Genomic DNA, 17,580 nt, shown 5'->3' with positions numbered 1-17,580 from the left:
AAGAACGATAAATTTTAAAATTTGGGGATAGGGATCAACAAGTTATTGAAAATTTTTTCCTCGCCAAGTAGAATTGCTTTATCAACGATTCGGTGAATGTATCTATGTTCAGTTCGTGTGTGTACATGTATGAATCAAATTCATTTCGTTAGGATGGGGATCATCAATTTAATTAGGGATCGGTCTTATGATGAAACAATTCATTGCATTGATCAAATCCAATATAAAAAACCATTTTACCTATACTCATTAGATAAATCTAGTTCCTCAATGAGCCCTAAGCCCTAAAAGCCCTAAGCCTTAAGCCCTCAACCCTAAAAGCTCTAAGCCCTAAGTCCTAAGCGCCCTAAACGCTGTAAAAGCCCTAAAAGCCCAAAGCCCAAGCCCTAAAAGCCCAAAGCCCAAGCCCTAAAAGCACAAGCCCTAAACCTTAAAATCCCAAAAGCCCAAAGCACAAGCCCTAAAAGCCCAAACCCTAATCCCTAAAAGACCTAAAAGCCCTAAGCGCCCTAAAAGCCCTAAGAGCCCAAAGCCCGAGCCCTAAAAGCCCAAGCCATAATCCCTAAGCACTAAGCCAAAGGCCCTAAGCCCTAAAAGCCCCAAAAGCACCAAAAGCCCTAAGCCCTAAAAGCCCTAAAAGCCCTAAGTCCTCCTAAAAGCATTAAGCCCTAAAAGCACTTAGCCATAATCCCTAAAAGCCATAAGCCTTAAAACCTAAAAGCCCTAAGAGCCCTAAAATCCCTAAAAGTCCTAAGCGCCCTAAAAGCCCTAAAAACCCTAAACCCTAAAAGCTATAAGCCCTAAAAGCCCTAAGCGCCTTAAAACCCTCAAGCGCCCTAAAAGCCTAAAGCCCTAAGCCCTAAAACCTGAAAGCCCTAAGCGCCGTAAAAGCCCTAAAAGTCCTAAAAGCCCTAAAAGGCCAAAGCCCAAGCCCTAAGCCCTAAAATCCCAAGCCCTAAGCCGTAAGCCAAAACCCCTAAGCCCTAAAAGCCCTAAGCCCTAAGCCCTAAAAACCATAAGCCCTAAAATCCCTAAGGCCTAAAACCCAAAGCCCAAGCCATAAAAGCCCAAGCCATAAAAGCCCAAGCCCTAAGCGCCCTAAAAGCCCTAAAAACCCTAAAAACCCTAAACCCTAAAAGCTATAAGCCTTAAAAGCCCTAAGCCCTAAGCCCTAAAACCTAAAAGCCCTAAGCGCCGTAAAAGCCCTAAAAGTCCTAAAAGCCCAAGCCCTAAAAACCCAAGCCCTAAAAGCCCAAGCCCTAAGCCATAAGCCCTAAGCCCTACAAGCCCTAAGCCCTAAGCAATAAAAGCACAAGAACTCAGCCCTAAACCCTAAACCCTAAACCCTAAGCCCTAAGCCCTAAGCCCTAAGGCCTAAGCCCTAAAAGCCGTAAAAGTCGTAAAAGCCGTAAAAGTCGTAAAAGCCCTAAGCCCTAAGCGCTAAGCCCTAAAAGCCATAAGCCCTAAAAGCCCTAAGCCCTACAACCTAAAAGCCCTAAGCGTCCTAAAAGCCCTAAAAGCCCTAAACGCCCAAAGCCCAAGCCCTAAAAGCCCTAAAAGCCTAAGGCCTAAGCCCTAAGCCCTAAAAGCCCAAAAAGCCCAAAAAGCCCTAAGCCCTAAAAGCTAAAAGCCATAAGCGCCCTAAAAGCCCTAAAAGTCCTAAAAGCCCTAAAAGCCCAAAGCCCTAAGCCTTAAAAGTCATAAGCCCTAAGCGCACAAAAAGCCCTAAGAGCACTAAAAGTCCTAAAAGCCCAATGCGCGAGCCCTAAAAGCCCAAGCCCTAATCCCTAAGCCCTAAGCCAAACGCCCTAACCCCTAAAAGCCCCAAAAGCCCCAAAAGCCCTAAATGCCCTAAAAGCCCTAAAAGCCCTAAAATCCCTTATCCCTAAATACCCTTAAAGCCCTTAAAGCCCTAAGCCCTAAGCCCTAAGCCCTAAAAGCGCTAAGCCCTAAGCCATAATTCCTAAAAGCCCTAAGCCCTAAAACCTAAAATCCCTAAAAGCCCTAAGCGCCCTAAACCCTAAACCCTAAAGCCATAAGCCCTAAAAGCCTTAAGCCCTAAAACCTAAAAGCCCTAAGAGCCCTAAAAGCCCTAAAAGCGCTAAAAGCCCTAAGCCATAAGCCCAAAAAGCCCTAAAATCCCTAAGCCCTAAAAGCCCTAAAAGCCCTAAGCCCTAAAAGCACTAGCCATAATCCCTAAAAGCCCTAAGCCTTAAAACCTAAAAGCCCTAAGAGCCCTAAAATCCCTAAAAGTCCTAAGCGCCCTAAACCCTAAACCCTAAACCCTAAACCCTAAACACTAAAGCCATAAGCCCTAAAATCCCCAAGCCCTAAAACCCTAAGCCCAAGCCCTAAAAGCCCAAGCCATAAAAGCCCAAGCCCTAAGCCCTAAGCGCCCTAAAAGCCCAAGCCCTAAGCCCTAAGCGCCCTAAAAGCCCTAAAAACCCTAAACCCTAAAAGCTATAAGCCCTAAAAGCCCTAAGCGCCCTAAAACCCTCAAGCGCCTTAAAAGCCTAAAGCCCTAAGCCCTAAGCGGTAAGCCCTAAAAGCCCTAAGCCCTAAAACCTAAAAGCCCTAAGCGCCGTAAAAGCCCTAAAAGTCCTAAAAGCCCTAAAAGGCCAAAGCCCAAGCCCTAAGCCCTAAAATCCCAAGCCCTAAGCCGTAAGCCAAAACCCCTAAGCCCTAAAAGCCCTAAGCCCTAAGCCCTAAAAACCATAAGCCCTAAAATCCCTAAGCCCTAAAACCCAAAGCCCAAGCCATAAAAGCCCAAGCCCTAAGCGCCCTAAAAGCCCTAAAAACTCTAAAAACCCTAAACCCTAAAAGCTATAAGCCCTAAAAGCCCTAAGCCCTAAAACCTAAAAGCCCTAAGCGCCGTAAAAGCCCTAAAAGTCCTAAAAGCCCTAAAAGGCCAAAGCCCAAGCCCTAAGCCCTAAAATCCCAAGCCCTAAGTCGTAAGCCAAAACCCCTAAGCCCTAAAAGCCCTAAGCCCTAAACGTCTTAAAAGCCATAAACGACTTAAGCGCCCTAAAAGCCCAAAGCACAAGCCCTAAAAACCCAAGCCTTAAGCCATAAGCCCTAAGCCCTACAAGCCCTAAGCCCTAAGCAATAAAAGCACAAGAACTAAGCCCTAAACCCTAAACCCTAAACCCTAAGCCCTAAGCCCTGAGCCCTCAGCCCTAAGGCCTAAGCCCTAAGGCCTCAGCCGTAAAAGCCCTAAAAGTCGTAAAAGCCGTAAAAGCCCTAAGCCATAAGCGCTAAGCCCTAAAAGCCATAAGCCCTAAGCCCTACAACCTAAAAGCCCTAAGCGTCCTAAAAGCCCTAAAAGCCCTAAACGCCCAAAGCCCAAGCCCTAAAAGCCCTAAAAGCCTAAGCCCTAAGCCCTAAAAGCTAAAAGCCATAAGCGCCCTAAAAGCCCTAAAAGTCGTAAAAGCCCTAAAAGCCCTAAAAGCCCTAAAAGCCCTAAAAGCCCTAAAAGCCCAAAGCCCTAAGCCTTAAAAGTCATAAGCCCTAAGCGCTCAAAAAGCCCTAAGAGCACTAAAAGTCCTAAAAGCCCAAAGAGCCCAAAGCCCGAGCCCTAAAAGCCCAAGCCCTAATCCCTAAGCCCTAAAAGCCCTAAGCCAAACGCCCTAAGCCCTAAAAGCCCTAAAAGCCCCAAAAGCCCTAAATGCCCTAAAAGCCCTAAAATCCCTTATCCCTAAATACGCTTAAAGCCCTTAAAGCCCTAAGCCCTAAGCCCTAAGCCCTAAAAGCGCTAAGCCCTAAGCCATAATCCCTAAAAGCCCTAAGCCCTAAAACCTAAAATCCCTAAGCGCCCTAAAATCCCTAAAAGCCCTAAGCGCCCTAAACCCTAAACCCCTAAACCCTAAACCCTAAAGCCATAAGCCCTAAAAGCCCTAAGCCCTAAAACCTAAAAGCCCTAAGCGCCCTAAAAGCCCTAAAAGCGCTAAAAGCCCTAAGCCATAAGCCCAAAAAGCCCTAAAAGCCCTAAGCCCTAAAAACCCAAACCCCAAACCACTTGTAGCCTAGTTTCTTCATGGAAGATTGTTTGCAAAGATCCCAAGTTTGGTTATATTTCATTTCCTTTTATTCCTACAAAAAGAAAACAAGAATTTCCATCGAATTTTATTCAATAGGTTAAACTAAAAATTTTAGAAAAATGAGCGGAATTGTTTAAGCTCGGTTGCATTTTCTAAGTATCACTTGAATTATCAAAACGACCTAACAAATATTCAATACAAGTTCATAAGTCATAAACTAGCAAAAAGTTCAAAATTTTTTAAAAAGACACTCCAAAACCCAAAATGTCAAGTGTGTAAGTGCAACGAACTTAGTTCTATACAAACCTAACAAGTATTCAAAACACGTATAAGTTTTCAAACAACCTAACAACGCTTAAGTGTAAGTTTATAACTCATAACTTACCAAAAATTTCAAAAAGTGTGAAAAAAAATCTTTCAAGACTCAAAATGGCAACCATGGCTGTATGTAAAACTAACTTAGTTTGTAACAACCTAAAAGGTGTTCAAAAAATGTTTAAGTATCACTCGAACTTTAAAAACGACCTAATAATGCTTTAGTCTTACTTCATAAATCATAACCTACCAAAATGTTCAAAAAATGTAGAAAAAGCACTCCAAAATCCAAAATGGCAACCAAGTGTGTAAGTGCAACAAACTTAGTCTCAACTTTAAAATTAGTGCGAGTTGAGAAATGTATTAACTCAAGCATGATGTACAAACTTGAAACAACTTAAATATTTATTCACCATCACATAAAAACAGTAATTAAATATAGATAACATGTGTAAATAAAGGGAGAATCACCTTTCTAGCAGTAGCTTTTGAGTAAGACCAAACACCATCCTCCTACTTGTAAATCTGCTCGATTGTCTACACTCGTCATTTCACCGTCTCAGGCCATCCATTGAATTGGCCACCCAGCCTTGGCATACAAGAGTATGTCTCAGCCTGTTAACAAATACCACTAAAACTAAGCAAGACAAAGAAAAAAGTTTTCAAAAAATTACCTAACTTTTAGGTCTTCATGTGACCTTTAAGTTCTTCTGTCTTCTCCTTCAACTCTTTGACAGATTGATGAAATTATGTGTTTCTGCAATGTTTACCAGAACATGAAAGATTCAGTACGAAACTAAATACCATGAATACAAACCATGAAGAAATAGTAAAACAGTCAATACAAGAAGAAAAAAGTTCACTTCAAAACGACCTAAAACAGTATCACTTGAACAAAATGTGTCTAAGTATCACTTGAACTTTCAAAACGACCTAAAACAGCTTACGTTGAGATTCGTAACTCATAACCTACGAAAAAAGTTCAAATAGTGTGAAAAAAGCACTACAAGACCCAAAATGGCTACCAAGTGTGTAATTGTAACAAACTTAGTTCAAACCAACCTAGAACGTGCTCAAAACGTGTCTAGGTATTACTTGAGTTTTCAAAACGACCTAGCAAATCCTAAATGTAGGTTCGTAATGATCTACCAAAAAGGTTGAAAAAAGCATTTCAAGACCAAAAATGACAACCAAGTGCAACAAAATCAATCTAACCTAAAATGTATTCAAAACATGTGTACGTATCACTTAAACTTTCAAAACCACCAAACAATGCTTAAGTGTAAGTTTGTAACTCACAACCTACCAAAATTTCAAAAAGTGTAAGAAAAGCACTTCAAGACCCAAAATGGCAACGAAGTATGTAAGTGCAACGGACTTAGTTTCAAGCCATCCTAAAAAGAGTGCAAAACGTGTCTAAGATTTCAAACCGACCAAACAATACTCAAGCGTAAGTTCGTAACTCACAACCTAAAAAAATTTCAAAAAGTGTGAAAAAAAGTACTTCAAGACCCAACATTTCAATCCAATGTGTAAGTGCAACAAACTTAGTTTCAAACCAACGCAAAATGTGTTTAAAACGACCTAACAATCGTTAAGTGTAAGTTCGTAACTCACAAACTAACAAAAAAATCAAAATGCGTGAAAAATGCACTTTGAGACCTAAAATGGCAACCAAGTATGCAAGTGAAACAAACTTAGTCTTAAACAAATCTAAAAAAATTTCAAACCGTGTTTAAGTATCACTTGAACTTTCAGAACGACCTAAGAATGTTTATTTGTAAATTCATCACTCATAACCTACCAAAAAGTTCAAGAAGTATGGAAAAAAAGGAAACACTACACGACCCAAAATGGCAACCAAGTGCGCAAGTGCAACAAACTTAGTTCCAAACCAACCTAAAAAGTGGTCAAGGCGTGTCTAAGTATCACTTGGACTTTCAAAACAACCTAACAAAGTTTAAGTGTAAGTTGGTAACCCATAGCCTACCAAAAAGTTCAAAAAGTGTGAAAAGGGCACTTCAAGACCGAAAATGGCAACCAATTGGATAAGGTCAACAAACTTAGTTTCGAACTAACCTAAACCGAGTTTAAAACGTGTCTAAGTATCACTTGAACTTTCAAAATGTCCTAAAACAGCTTACGTGTAGGATCGTAACTCATAACCTACGAAAAAAGTTCAAATATTGTGAAAAAAGCACTACAATCCCCAAAATGGCAACCAAGTGTGTAAGTGCAACAAACTTAGTTCAAACCAACCTAAAACGTGCTCAAAACGTGTCTATGTATTACTTGAGTTTTCAAAACGATTTAGCAAATCCTAAGTGTAAGTTCGTAACTCATAATCTACCAAAAAGTTTGAAAAAAGCATTTCAAGACCAAAAATGACAACCAAGTGCAACAAACTCAATCTAACCTAAAATGTATTCAAAACGTGTGTAACTATCACTTGAATTTTCAAAACAACCAAACAATGCTTAAGGGTAAGTTTGTAACTCACAACCTACCAAAATTTCAAAAAGTGTGAAAAAGGTACTTCGAGACCCAAAACGGCAACGAAGTATGTAAGTGCAATGAACTTAGTTTCAAGTTATCTTAAAAAGAGTTCAAAATGTGTCTAAGCTTTCAAACGGACCAAACAATACTCAAGCGTAAGTTCGTGACTCACAACCTACCAAAATTTCAAAAAGTGTGGAAAAAAGCACTTGGAGACCCAACATGTCAATCAAATGTCTAAACAAGCTTAGTTCCAAACAAACACAAAATGTGTTTGAAACGACCTAACAGTGCTTAAGTGTAAGTTCGTAACTCACAAACTAACAAAAAGTTCAAAATGAGTGAAAATGCACTTTGAGACCTAAAATGGCAACCAATTGTGCAAGTGAAACAAACTTAGTGTTAAACAAATCTAAAAAATGTGCTTAAAACTACTCTAAAGCACACACAAACACTCTCCATCTCACTCTCTATCTGCCCTGTTTCCAATTTAATCCGGTATTCATTTGGGGTTATTGTAGGTTCATATTTAGAAATAGTCATTCATGTTGTGATGCAAAATCCCTTTTATGTATCTAAAACTAAAATCACGAAAATCATCTTGGACATGCAGCACAACAAACTAAATTTCCATGGGAAGCCTTTGCTAACAAAATGGTAGACAATAATTACTCAAACAAGAGAGAAGACTATAATTAATTAACAGAAGTACAAATCAATATAGGTGCACAACCACCAAACAAGAGAGAAGGAACAATAAACTTCAATAACAAAAGAAAGGTAGTATCAGGACTATCCTTACTTGTTATCGAAGAAGATACCTTGGCTCCGGTAAGCCCAATGCTCTGCCTTACAACGTTCAATTACCTCAGTACTGCAGCGTTTCTTCAAAGTTTGGGAATCTACCTAAAACATAAATATATATTCCAACTTGAAAACCTCCATGTCAGAAACTTTACTTTATTTATCAAACCAGATGCTATGCAAGAATTAGTTAGCAGATATACAACATAAATAGTAATGATATTCTTTGGGGAGGGGATAAAAGCATCTTTCATCTTAGAAATAAGCTTAGCAGTTAGCACTAACCTTTATATAAGAAGTTAACACCGGTTTGATTGCTTCTTAAAGTTCAGCTACGAAATTTGGTAAAGAGAAAGACCTAATCCATAATGTTAAAGAGGAAAAGACCAAGTCAGATTCCTTTATTCAAACAGGTTAGTATCACAGCACCAAAGGAAAAAACTTACGGACCTCTACGACGAATTTCCTTGAATGATGTAGCAGCATTTGATGCTTGAAACGCGGTTTCATTTATGCTGTGAAAAATAAGATCGATAAATAAAACTTTTGGCTACAATTAGCCACAGAAACATAAAGCTGTGACAGGAAAACAAAAGCTAACAGATAATTAACTATACAGTTTGTAGGCAAAATACCAAATAGCCCATAATCAAGATCACAACTCAAGCAGACAATAATGTGTAGTTTATCATTTCCATCCAAATAATTCAATCATAAATAAGGTCAAATGGCCAAAGAATATGGCCTTTCACATAAATACTTACTCCTGAATTTTTTGAACGATAATGTTATCGCTTCTCTCCCACGTTTCACGAAGGCCCTCAGCCATCTGCCAATTCCAATATAAGAAAATTATTTTACATATTATATTAAACATTGAAAATTCTTTTACATATTTTTTTTTTTTATGTATTCCTATTGAAGAATCTCATTTGAGCATTTTGTGGTCAATTTGACTTGACAGAAACAGCAGAACTTTCAATTAGAAGGAAGCAAGATGCCCAGTTTTTTTGAACTGCGGTTTTTTTTTTTTTGTTTTTGCTTTAACTTGCTGTAAATTGGAGATGTTTTCCATAACTGCTTCGGCTTGGAGCCCTCTCTCTACTCCTTATGTAATTTCAAGAAATAGATAAAATCCAAGTTAAACTAGATAAGTGGAAAAGATATTGTCTCTTTAGTGGAGGTTGGGACACACTTTGTAAGTCGGTTTTTTCACATATACCTACACACTATATGTCTATATTCTTAATGCCAGAAAAGATGATTCATAAAGTGATTAATTGGAAGGTGGTGTCTTGTTCGCAAGAGGATGGTGGAATCGGCGTCGATGGTGCAACGTTAAAAAAATGCAACCTTCTTGCTAAATGGGGATGGAGATTTATAAATGAAAAGAATTCCCTTTGGGCTAAAGTGGTGAAGAGTATCCATGGAGAAAGTTAATTTGGATGGCATACTAAAGTAGCAGTGGTTAGTTTCGGACAAGATGAAATCGATTGGTACCGTTGGAGTAACCATAGAAAGAAGGTGGAAGGATGGGAAGATTTGAAGGTAAGGATGTTTGAATTTTTTCGAGATTCTGGGCAGAAGAGCTTAGGTGCAAGGCTGATTCGAATAGAACAAGATGGATCCTATAATGATCATGTCAAGAAATTCGTACAATATTCTGCACCACTACTGCACATGGCTGAAAGCGTGCTCTTAGATGCATTCGTGACTGGTCTAGAACCGGCTCTTCAAGCAGAAGTTATTAGTAGACATCCTCAAACCTTAGAGGAATGTATGAAGGAGGCACAACTGGTAAGTGGCAGAAACCTAGCCTTGAAATTAGCCAAGGCAGAATGGGTAAACAGTGTGACTAGGGAAGGAGGAGGCTCAAGCAAGGGACAAAGCAGTCAAGATAAAAGTTCACCAAAGAAGACTGAGTTCCCCATGAAGCAAGTCACTATTCCCATTAAAGGAAACTACCAGAAAAATGAACCTCCAGTTAAAAGACTCTTGGACACGGAATTCAGAGCAAGATTGGACAAGGGTTTGTGTTTTAGATGCAGTGAGAAGTACTCACCGGGACACCGATGCAAGATGAGAGAGAAAAGGGAATTAATGTTATTTATACTTAACGAAGAAGAGAGTGGCGGGGAGGAAGTCAAAATGGAAGAGACCGAAGAAGTAATGGAGCTGAACCAGTTAGTTGTTGCTGAAACCACCGAAATTGAATTGAAGACACTCACGGGGTTAACATCCAAAGGGACAATGAAACTGAAGGGGCATGTAAAAGGAAGGGAGGTGGTGATTCTCGTCGACAGTGGAGCTACGAACAACTTCATCCATGAAGCAGTGGCAATGGAAGGAGGGTTGAACATTGAACCCGGTACACAATTTGGAGTGACTATTGGAGACGGGACCCGCTGTAAAGGGAAAGGTATTTGCAGAAAGGTGGAACTGAGATTGAAAGAAATGACAGTTATAACTGATTTTCTAGTGGTGGAACTAGGAAATATTGACGTGATTTTAGGGATGCAATGGCTAGATACCACCGGCACAATGAAGGTACATTGGCCATCATTAACCATGACCTTTTGGGCAAAAGACAAGCAAATCGTGTTAAGAGGAGATCCATCCTTAGTGAAACCTGAATGTTCTTTGAAGACATTGGAAAAAACGTGGGATATAGTGTAAGACCTCCAATTATTCATACATATCAAAGGAGGGGCAGAAAAGTAATTGGACAAATTAATAATGAGGAAGGAAAAAGAGGAGGAGATCGTGCAGGTGGGGCCCAGGCACAGAAATAAGAGAAAGATGAGAGAAGGAATATAAATAGGTTTTTTAGGTCTAGGGGAGGTAGGTTTTATTTTTATCCTGAAGTTGGCGGCTGCTTAGCCTAGAGGAATATCCAGTCTTTCCCTAGAGGAAGCTGGGTTTGTCTTCATTATTCCTTGTTTTTCTTGAATCTTTATGTTTTTCTGTACTCATTTTGGCTATATATAAATAAAGATAGCAGAGGGCTATCTTTGTTTTTGGCCATTGTAAGGGAGAAATAGTGAAGTAAGCAAGTTGAATCCTTATATATTGGTATCAGAGCCTCCACACTGGGGGTGATCACGCGTCTGATGGCTCAAAGACAGATAGAAGATCGGGTAGAAGGTACTGAAAAGGAAATTATGAGTCTGAAGGAGATGATGCTGGAAATGAAGAAATCGATGGATCGAATGACAGGCGAGCTAAGAGAAAACCATGGTGCTAAGAAAAAAGAAGAAGCAGGGACTACGGACGACATCAGGTTGAAACTGAAGGGAAAACTGGAAGAGGCCGGAACCACAGTCGAGTCGGGTGGAAGCAGCGCAGACCGAAGTAAGTACAAAAAATTAGAAATGCCACTGTTTACAGGGGTGAACCCTGAATCCTGGGCGTACCGAGCAGAACATTTTTTTGATATAAATGACTTACCGGAAGCTGAGAAGGTCAAAGTAGCAGTCGTGAGTTTTGGACAGGAAGAGGTAGACTGGTTTAGATGGAGTAATCGTAGAAAGAGGGTGGAATCTTGGGAGGACTTGAAGGAAAGGATGTTTGATTTCTTTAATGATACAGGACAGCAGAGCTTGGGGGCAAGATTAATCCGTATTAAGCAAGAAGTCTCATACAGCGAGTACGTTAAGAAGTTTGTTACATACTCAGCCCCCCTCCCGGACATGGCAGAAAGTGTTCTGCTGGATGCGTTTTTAACGGGTCTGGAACCCTCACTGCAAGCGGAAGTAATCAGCAGACACCCTCAAACTTTAGAGGAATGTATGAAGGAAGCTCAGCTGGCGAATGATAGGAATATAGCATTAAAACTGGCGATGGAAGAGTTGGATATAGTTGAGCCCAAAAGGAATGAGAACAGCAGCAAATTTCAAGGAAAAAATGAGAAGACAGAAAGTAAAAAGACAGAGTTTGTGATGAAGCAGGTAACTATTCCATTGAAAAATGATTACCAGAAAAAAGATCTCCCAATTAAACGGCTGTCGGATACGGAATTTAGAGCAAGGCTGGATAAGGGGCTTTGTTTCAGATGTAATGAAAAGTACGCCCCAGGCCATCGATGTAAAGGGAGAGAAAAAAGAGAGTTGATGCTCCTTATACTAAATGAGGAAGAAGACCACAAAAGGGAAGAGGATACAGAGGATGAGGCAAGCGAAGTAATAGAACTGAATCATCTGGAATTGAATATGGATAACCCTATTGAATTGAGGTTGATCACGGGAGTTACATCAAAGGGGACGATGAAATTAAAAGGACATGTGAACGGAAGGGAAGTAGTTATTCTGATTGACAGCGGGGCGACCAATAACTTCATCAGCTAAGTGTTGGTAGATGAACTACAGCTGAGCATCGATCCGGGAACTCGTTTTGGAGTTACCATTGGGAATGACAACCAATGTGAAGGAAGTGGGATTTGCAAGAGGGTGAAGGTGAAGTTAAAAGAGTTAACAATCGTAGCAGATTTCCTAGCGGTAGAGTTAGGAACGGTAGACTTGGTGCTTGGGATGCAATGGCTAGATTCGACAGGAACCATGAAGGTTCACTGGCCATCCCTAACCATGACGTTTTGGATGAAGGGTAGAAGAATAATCCTAAAAGGTGACCCTTCTCTAACGAAGTCAGAATGTTCATTGAGAACCTTAGAGAAAACGTGGCAATCCGGGGACCAAGGATTCCTCTTGGAATTCCAAAACTATGAAGTAAACTATGAAGGAGAATCGGAAACAGAAGCTGAATTGAAGGGAAGGGAAGAAGGATTACCCATGGTTCAGCGATTGCTCGAGCAATATGCAGATGTCTTTAGGTTGCCCACGGGTTTACCGCCAAGGAGAGCCATAGACCATCGCATTCTGACCGTGGCCGATCAGAAACCAATTAATGTAAGACCATATAAGTATGGCCATGTACAAAAGGAAGAGATTGAAAAATTGGTGTTAGAAATGTTACAAGCTGGGGTGATTCGTCCAAGCCGCAGCCCATATTCGAGCCCGGTCCTCTTAGTGAAGAATAAAGATGGAGGGTGGAGATTTTGTGTAGATTACAGGAAACTCAATCAAGTAACGGTGGCTGATAAATTTCCAATTCCCGTGATCGAAGAACTCTTAGATGAACTTCATGGTGCGACAGCTTTCTCAAAGTTAGACCTTAAATCTGGATACCACCAGATTAGGATGAGGGAGGAAGATGTGGAGAAAACAGCTTTCCACACGCATGAAGGACATTATGAGTTCTTGGTGATGCCTTTCGGCCTTACGAATGCTCCTGCCACCTTCCAATCTCTCATGAACGAGGTGTTCAAACCATTCCTTCGAAGGTGTGTCCTGGTTTTTTTTTATGACATTCTAGTTTATAGTGTGGACATAGATGAACACATGAAACATTTAGGAATGGTTTTTGCTATCTTGAGGGACCATGAATTGTTTGCAAATAGGTCTAAATGTGTCATTGCTCATTCCCAAGTTCAATATTTGGGTCATCTGATTTCCAGCAGAGGAGTGGAGGCTGATGAGGACAAGATTCGCAGTATGGTAAATTGGCCACGGCCGAAAGATATAACTGGGCTGAGGGGATTCCTTGGACTGACTGGGTATTATAGAAGATTTGTGAAAAGCTATGGAGAAATAGCTGCACCCTTAACCAAATTACTTCAGAAAAATGCATTCCATTGGAATGAGGAAGCTACAATAGCGTTTGACCAGCTGAAGCTAGCAATGACAACCTTACCGGTATTAGCATTGCCGGATTGGTCTCAGCCCTTCACAATCGAAACTGATGCTTCAGGAGTAGGTTTAGGTGCAGTTTTATCACAAGATGGTCATCCCATCGCATTCTTCAGCCAGAAACTGTCCCCAAGGGCCCAGGGTAAGTCGATCTATGAAAGGGAATTGATGGCGGGGTTGTCCTTTCGGTGCAAAAATGGAGACATTATCTCCTGGGCAGAAAGTTCACAATTGTTTCAGATCAGAAGGCTCTGAAATTTCTGTTAGAACAGAGGGAAGTTCAGCCTCAATTCCAAAAGTGGCTCACAAAACTTTTGGGGTATGACTTTGAGATCTTATACCAGCCGGGTCTGCAGAATAAGGTGGCGGATGCTCTCTCAAGGAAGGACCATTCGGTGGAGTTAAATACAATGACAACCACAGGCATAGTTGATATAGAGATAATAGAGAAGGAAGTTGAAATGGATCAAGAACTTCAGAAAATTATTGCCGAACTTAAGGGAGAGGTGGATCAAGGTGGGAAATACCAGTGGAACAATGGCAGGCTGCTATATAAAGGAAGGATGGTGCTGCCACGAAATTCCTCCCTCATTCCGAGTCTTCTACACACGTTCCATGATTCCATATTAGGAGGGCACTCGGGATTCTTGAGAACCTATAAAAGAATGAGTGGGGAACTATTTTGGAAAGGAATGAAGGCTGATATCAAGAGATATGTAGAAGAATGTGACACTTGTCAACGTAATAAGTTCGAAGCTACTAAGCCTGCGGGAGTTCTGCAACCCATTCCTATCCCCGACAAGATATTGGAGGATTGGACCATGGATTTTATTGAAGGGCTGCCAATAGCAGGAGGTTACAACGTGATTATGGTAGTCGTCGACCGCCTAAGTAAGTACTCCTACTTCTTGCCTCTGAAACACCCGTACACAGCCAAGCAAGTGGCTTCAATTTTTTTGGAAAAAGTGGTCAGCAAACATGGAATACCCAAGTCCATTATTACCGACCGTGATAAGATCTTCCTTAGCAATTTCTGGAAGGAGTTGTTCACTACCATGGGCACCATTTTGAAGAGAAGCACGGCATTCCATCCCCAAACCGATGGACAAACCGAGAGGGTAAACAGATGCCTAGAGACCTATTTGAGATGCTTTTGCAATGAACAACCGAAGAAATGGGATAAACTGATCCCTTGGGCGGAATTATGGTATAACACAACCTTCCACGCATCCACCAAAACTACTCCTTACCAATCTGTTTTTGGAAGAACTCCCCCGCCACTGCTGTCATATGGATGGAAGCAATCTCCTAACAATGACGTAGAAGTCATGTTGAAGGAGAGAGATTTAGCACTCAATGCACTGGAGGAAAACCTATGCATAGCTCAAAATAGAATGAAGAAAATGGCAGACCGAAACCGCAGGGAGCTCAAATTCAAAATTGGGGATGAAGTGTATTTGAAACTACGACCCTATCGACAAAGATCACTAGCTCGGAAGAAATGTGAAAAGCTATCCCCAAAATTTTATGGGCCGTATGAGGTTATTGAAGAGATAGGAGAGGTCGCTTATCGATTGCAACTACCGCCCGAGGCCGCCATTCACAATGTCTTTCACGTGTCTCAACTGAAACTGAAGTTGGGAAAACAACATGTATTCCAGCAACAACAGCCTATACTAACTGAGGATTTTGAACTACAATTGTGGCCGGAAAACGTGCTGGGAATAAGGTGGAACAAGGAGCTAGGAGGCAATGAGTGGCTGATCAAATGGAAGAACTTACCAGACAGTGAAGCAACGTGGGAATCAGTTTACCTATTGAATCAGCAGTTCCCTCAGTTTCACCTTGAGGACAAGGTGAACTTGGAGCCCCGGGGTATTGTAAGACCTCCAATTATTCATACATATCAAAGGAGGGGCAGAAAAGTTACTGGACAAATTAATAATGAGGAAGGAAAAAGAGGAGGAGATCCTGCAGGTGGGGCCCAGGCACAGAAATAAGAGAAAGATGAGAGAAGGAATATAAATAGGTTTTTTAGGTCTAGGGGAGGTAGGTTTTATTTTTATCCTGAAGTTGGCGGCTGCTTAGCCTAGAGAATATCCAGTCTTTCCCTAGAGGAAGCTGGGTTTGTCTTTATTATTCCTTGTTTTTCTTGAATCTTTATGTTTTTCTGTACTCATTTTGGCTATATATAAATAAAGATAGCAGAGGGCTACCTCTGCTTTTGGCCATTGTAAGGGAGAAATAGTGAAGTAAGCAAGTTGAATCCTTACATATAGAAGATCAAGGCTTCCTCTTAGAATTCCAGAATTATGAGATGGAAGTAGAGAATGAATATGAACTGGGGACAAGATTAAAAGGAGATGAGGAGGAAATATCTATGATCCGATCCCTGCTCAAGTATTATGCGGAGATATTTGAGACACCGAAGAAATTACCTCCAAAAAGAGCTATTGATCACCGAATATTAACCCTACCTGACCATAAACCTATCAACGTAAGACCTTACAAATACGGTCATGTGCAGAAAGAAGAAATAGAAAAACTGGTGGTCGAGTTCAGATGCTTCAAGCAGGGGTTATATTCGCCCTAGTCATAGCCCTTACTCCAGCCCGGTGTTGTTAGTTGAATGAAAAAAAGATGGTGGATGGAGATTTTGTGTCGATTACCGCAAGTTAAATCAGGCGACAGTATCGGATAAGTTCCCAATTCCTGTGATAGAGGAATTATTAGATGAGCTGAATAGGGCAACGGTTTTCTCGAAATTAGATCTGAAATCTGGTTATCACCAGATTAGAATGAAAGAGGAAGATGTGGAGAAAACTGTGTTCCGCACACATGAAGGGCACTATGAGTTTCTAGTAATGCCGTTTGGTCTCACGAATGCTCTGGCAACCTTCCAATCTTTGATGAACCAGGTATTTAAACCTTTCCTTCGGCGCTGTGTTTTGGTGTTCTTTGATGATATACTGGTTTATAGTGCGGATATAGATGAACACGCAAAGCATTTGGGCATGGTATTCAATGTTTTGAAGTATAACCAGCTGTTTGCTAACAAAAAAAAATGCGTTATAGCCCATTCTCAAATACAGTACTTGGGACATATGATATCCAAAAGAGGAGTTGAGGCAGATGAGGATAAGATCAAGAAGATGATTAATTGGCCACCACCAACGAATATATCTGGTCTGCGGGGCTTCTTAGGACTGACAGGATATTATAGGAGGTTTGTCAAGGGTTATGGAGAGATCGCTGCACCGCTAACCAAGTTATTACAGAAGAATGCTTTTAAGTGGAATGAAGAAGCAAATACTGCCTTCGAAAATTTGAAGCTAGCAATGACTACTCTACCAGTGTTGGCATTACCAGATTGGAACATTCCCTTTATTATCGAAACTGATGCATCTGGCGTAGGGTTAGGAGCGGTGATCTCTCAAAATGGCCACCCGATTGCCTTTTTCAGTCAGAAGTTATCCACAAGGGCTCAAAACAAATCCATCTATGAAAGAGAGTTGATGGCTGTAGTTCTATCAGTTAAAAAATGGAGGCATTATTGCTGGGCAGGAAGTTCACCATACTTTCAGATCAAAAGGCTCTTAAATTCTTGCTTGGACAGAGAGAGGTACAGCCCCAATTCCAGAAATGGTTGACAAAGCTCCTTGGATATGATTTCGAGATTTTATATCAACCCGGACATCAGAACAAGGCAGCGGACGCCCTATCTAGAATGGAGCAACTGGTGGAGCTGCACAGCTTGACAACTACTGGAATCATTGATGTGAAACTAATCGAGCAGGAAGTTGAGAATGATGCTGAACTTAAGAAAATTATGGAAAATCTGAAGAAAAATGCAGAAGAAGGAAGCAAGTTTCAAGTGGAAAAAGGAAGATTGCTCTATAAGGGGAGAATGGTAGTATCTCAAACTTCTACACTTATACCCAAGATCCTACATACTTTCCACGATTCTATCCTCGGGGACATTCTGGATTTTTAAGAACTTACAAGAGGATCAGTGGAGAACTATATTGGAGGGGTATGAAGGCTGAAATAAAGAAATATGTGGAACAATGCTAGATCTGCCAGAGAAACAAATACGAAGCAACCAAACCAGCTGGGGTACTTCAACCAATTCCAATTCCTGACAGAATCTTAGAAGATTGGACCATGGACTTTATTGAGGGTTGCCA

The 17,580-nt window shown here is 40.9% G+C and overlaps 1 protein-coding gene across 1 annotated transcript; it reads left to right on the top strand.

Annotated features, from left to right (window-relative positions):
- The first annotated feature begins 10,762 nt into the window (after positions 1-10,762).
- LOC116404055 lies at positions 10,763-13,648 on the top strand. The gene is made up of 2 exons (XM_031886240.1): positions 10,763-11,932; positions 12,017-13,648. Exons 1-2 carry the CDS (start codon positions 10,763-10,765, stop codon positions 13,646-13,648), a joined length of 2,802 nt encoding a protein of 933 aa, XP_031742100.1.
- Positions 13,649-17,580: the final 3,932 nt, after the last annotated feature.

This window comes from Cucumis sativus, chromosome 1 (assembly GCF_000004075.3).
Source record: "Cucumis sativus cultivar 9930 chromosome 1, Cucumber_9930_V3, whole genome shotgun sequence".
In the NCBI taxonomy this organism is placed as follows: domain Eukaryota; kingdom Viridiplantae; phylum Streptophyta; class Magnoliopsida; order Cucurbitales; family Cucurbitaceae; genus Cucumis; species Cucumis sativus.
This window is presented reverse-complemented; position numbering and strand designations above follow the sequence as displayed.

What these genes read in the sequence shown, in the direction of transcription:
- LOC116404055 (XM_031886240.1), top strand. Translation starts at nt 10,763, where the DNA reads ATGGCTCAAAGACAGATAGAAGATCGGGTAGAAGGTACTGAAAAGGAA. An exon ending in CGATGAAATTAAAAGGACAT is followed by an intron (nt 11,933 to 12,016) that starts GTGAACGGAAGG and finishes GATGAACTACAG; the next exon opens with CTGAGCATCGATCCGGGAAC.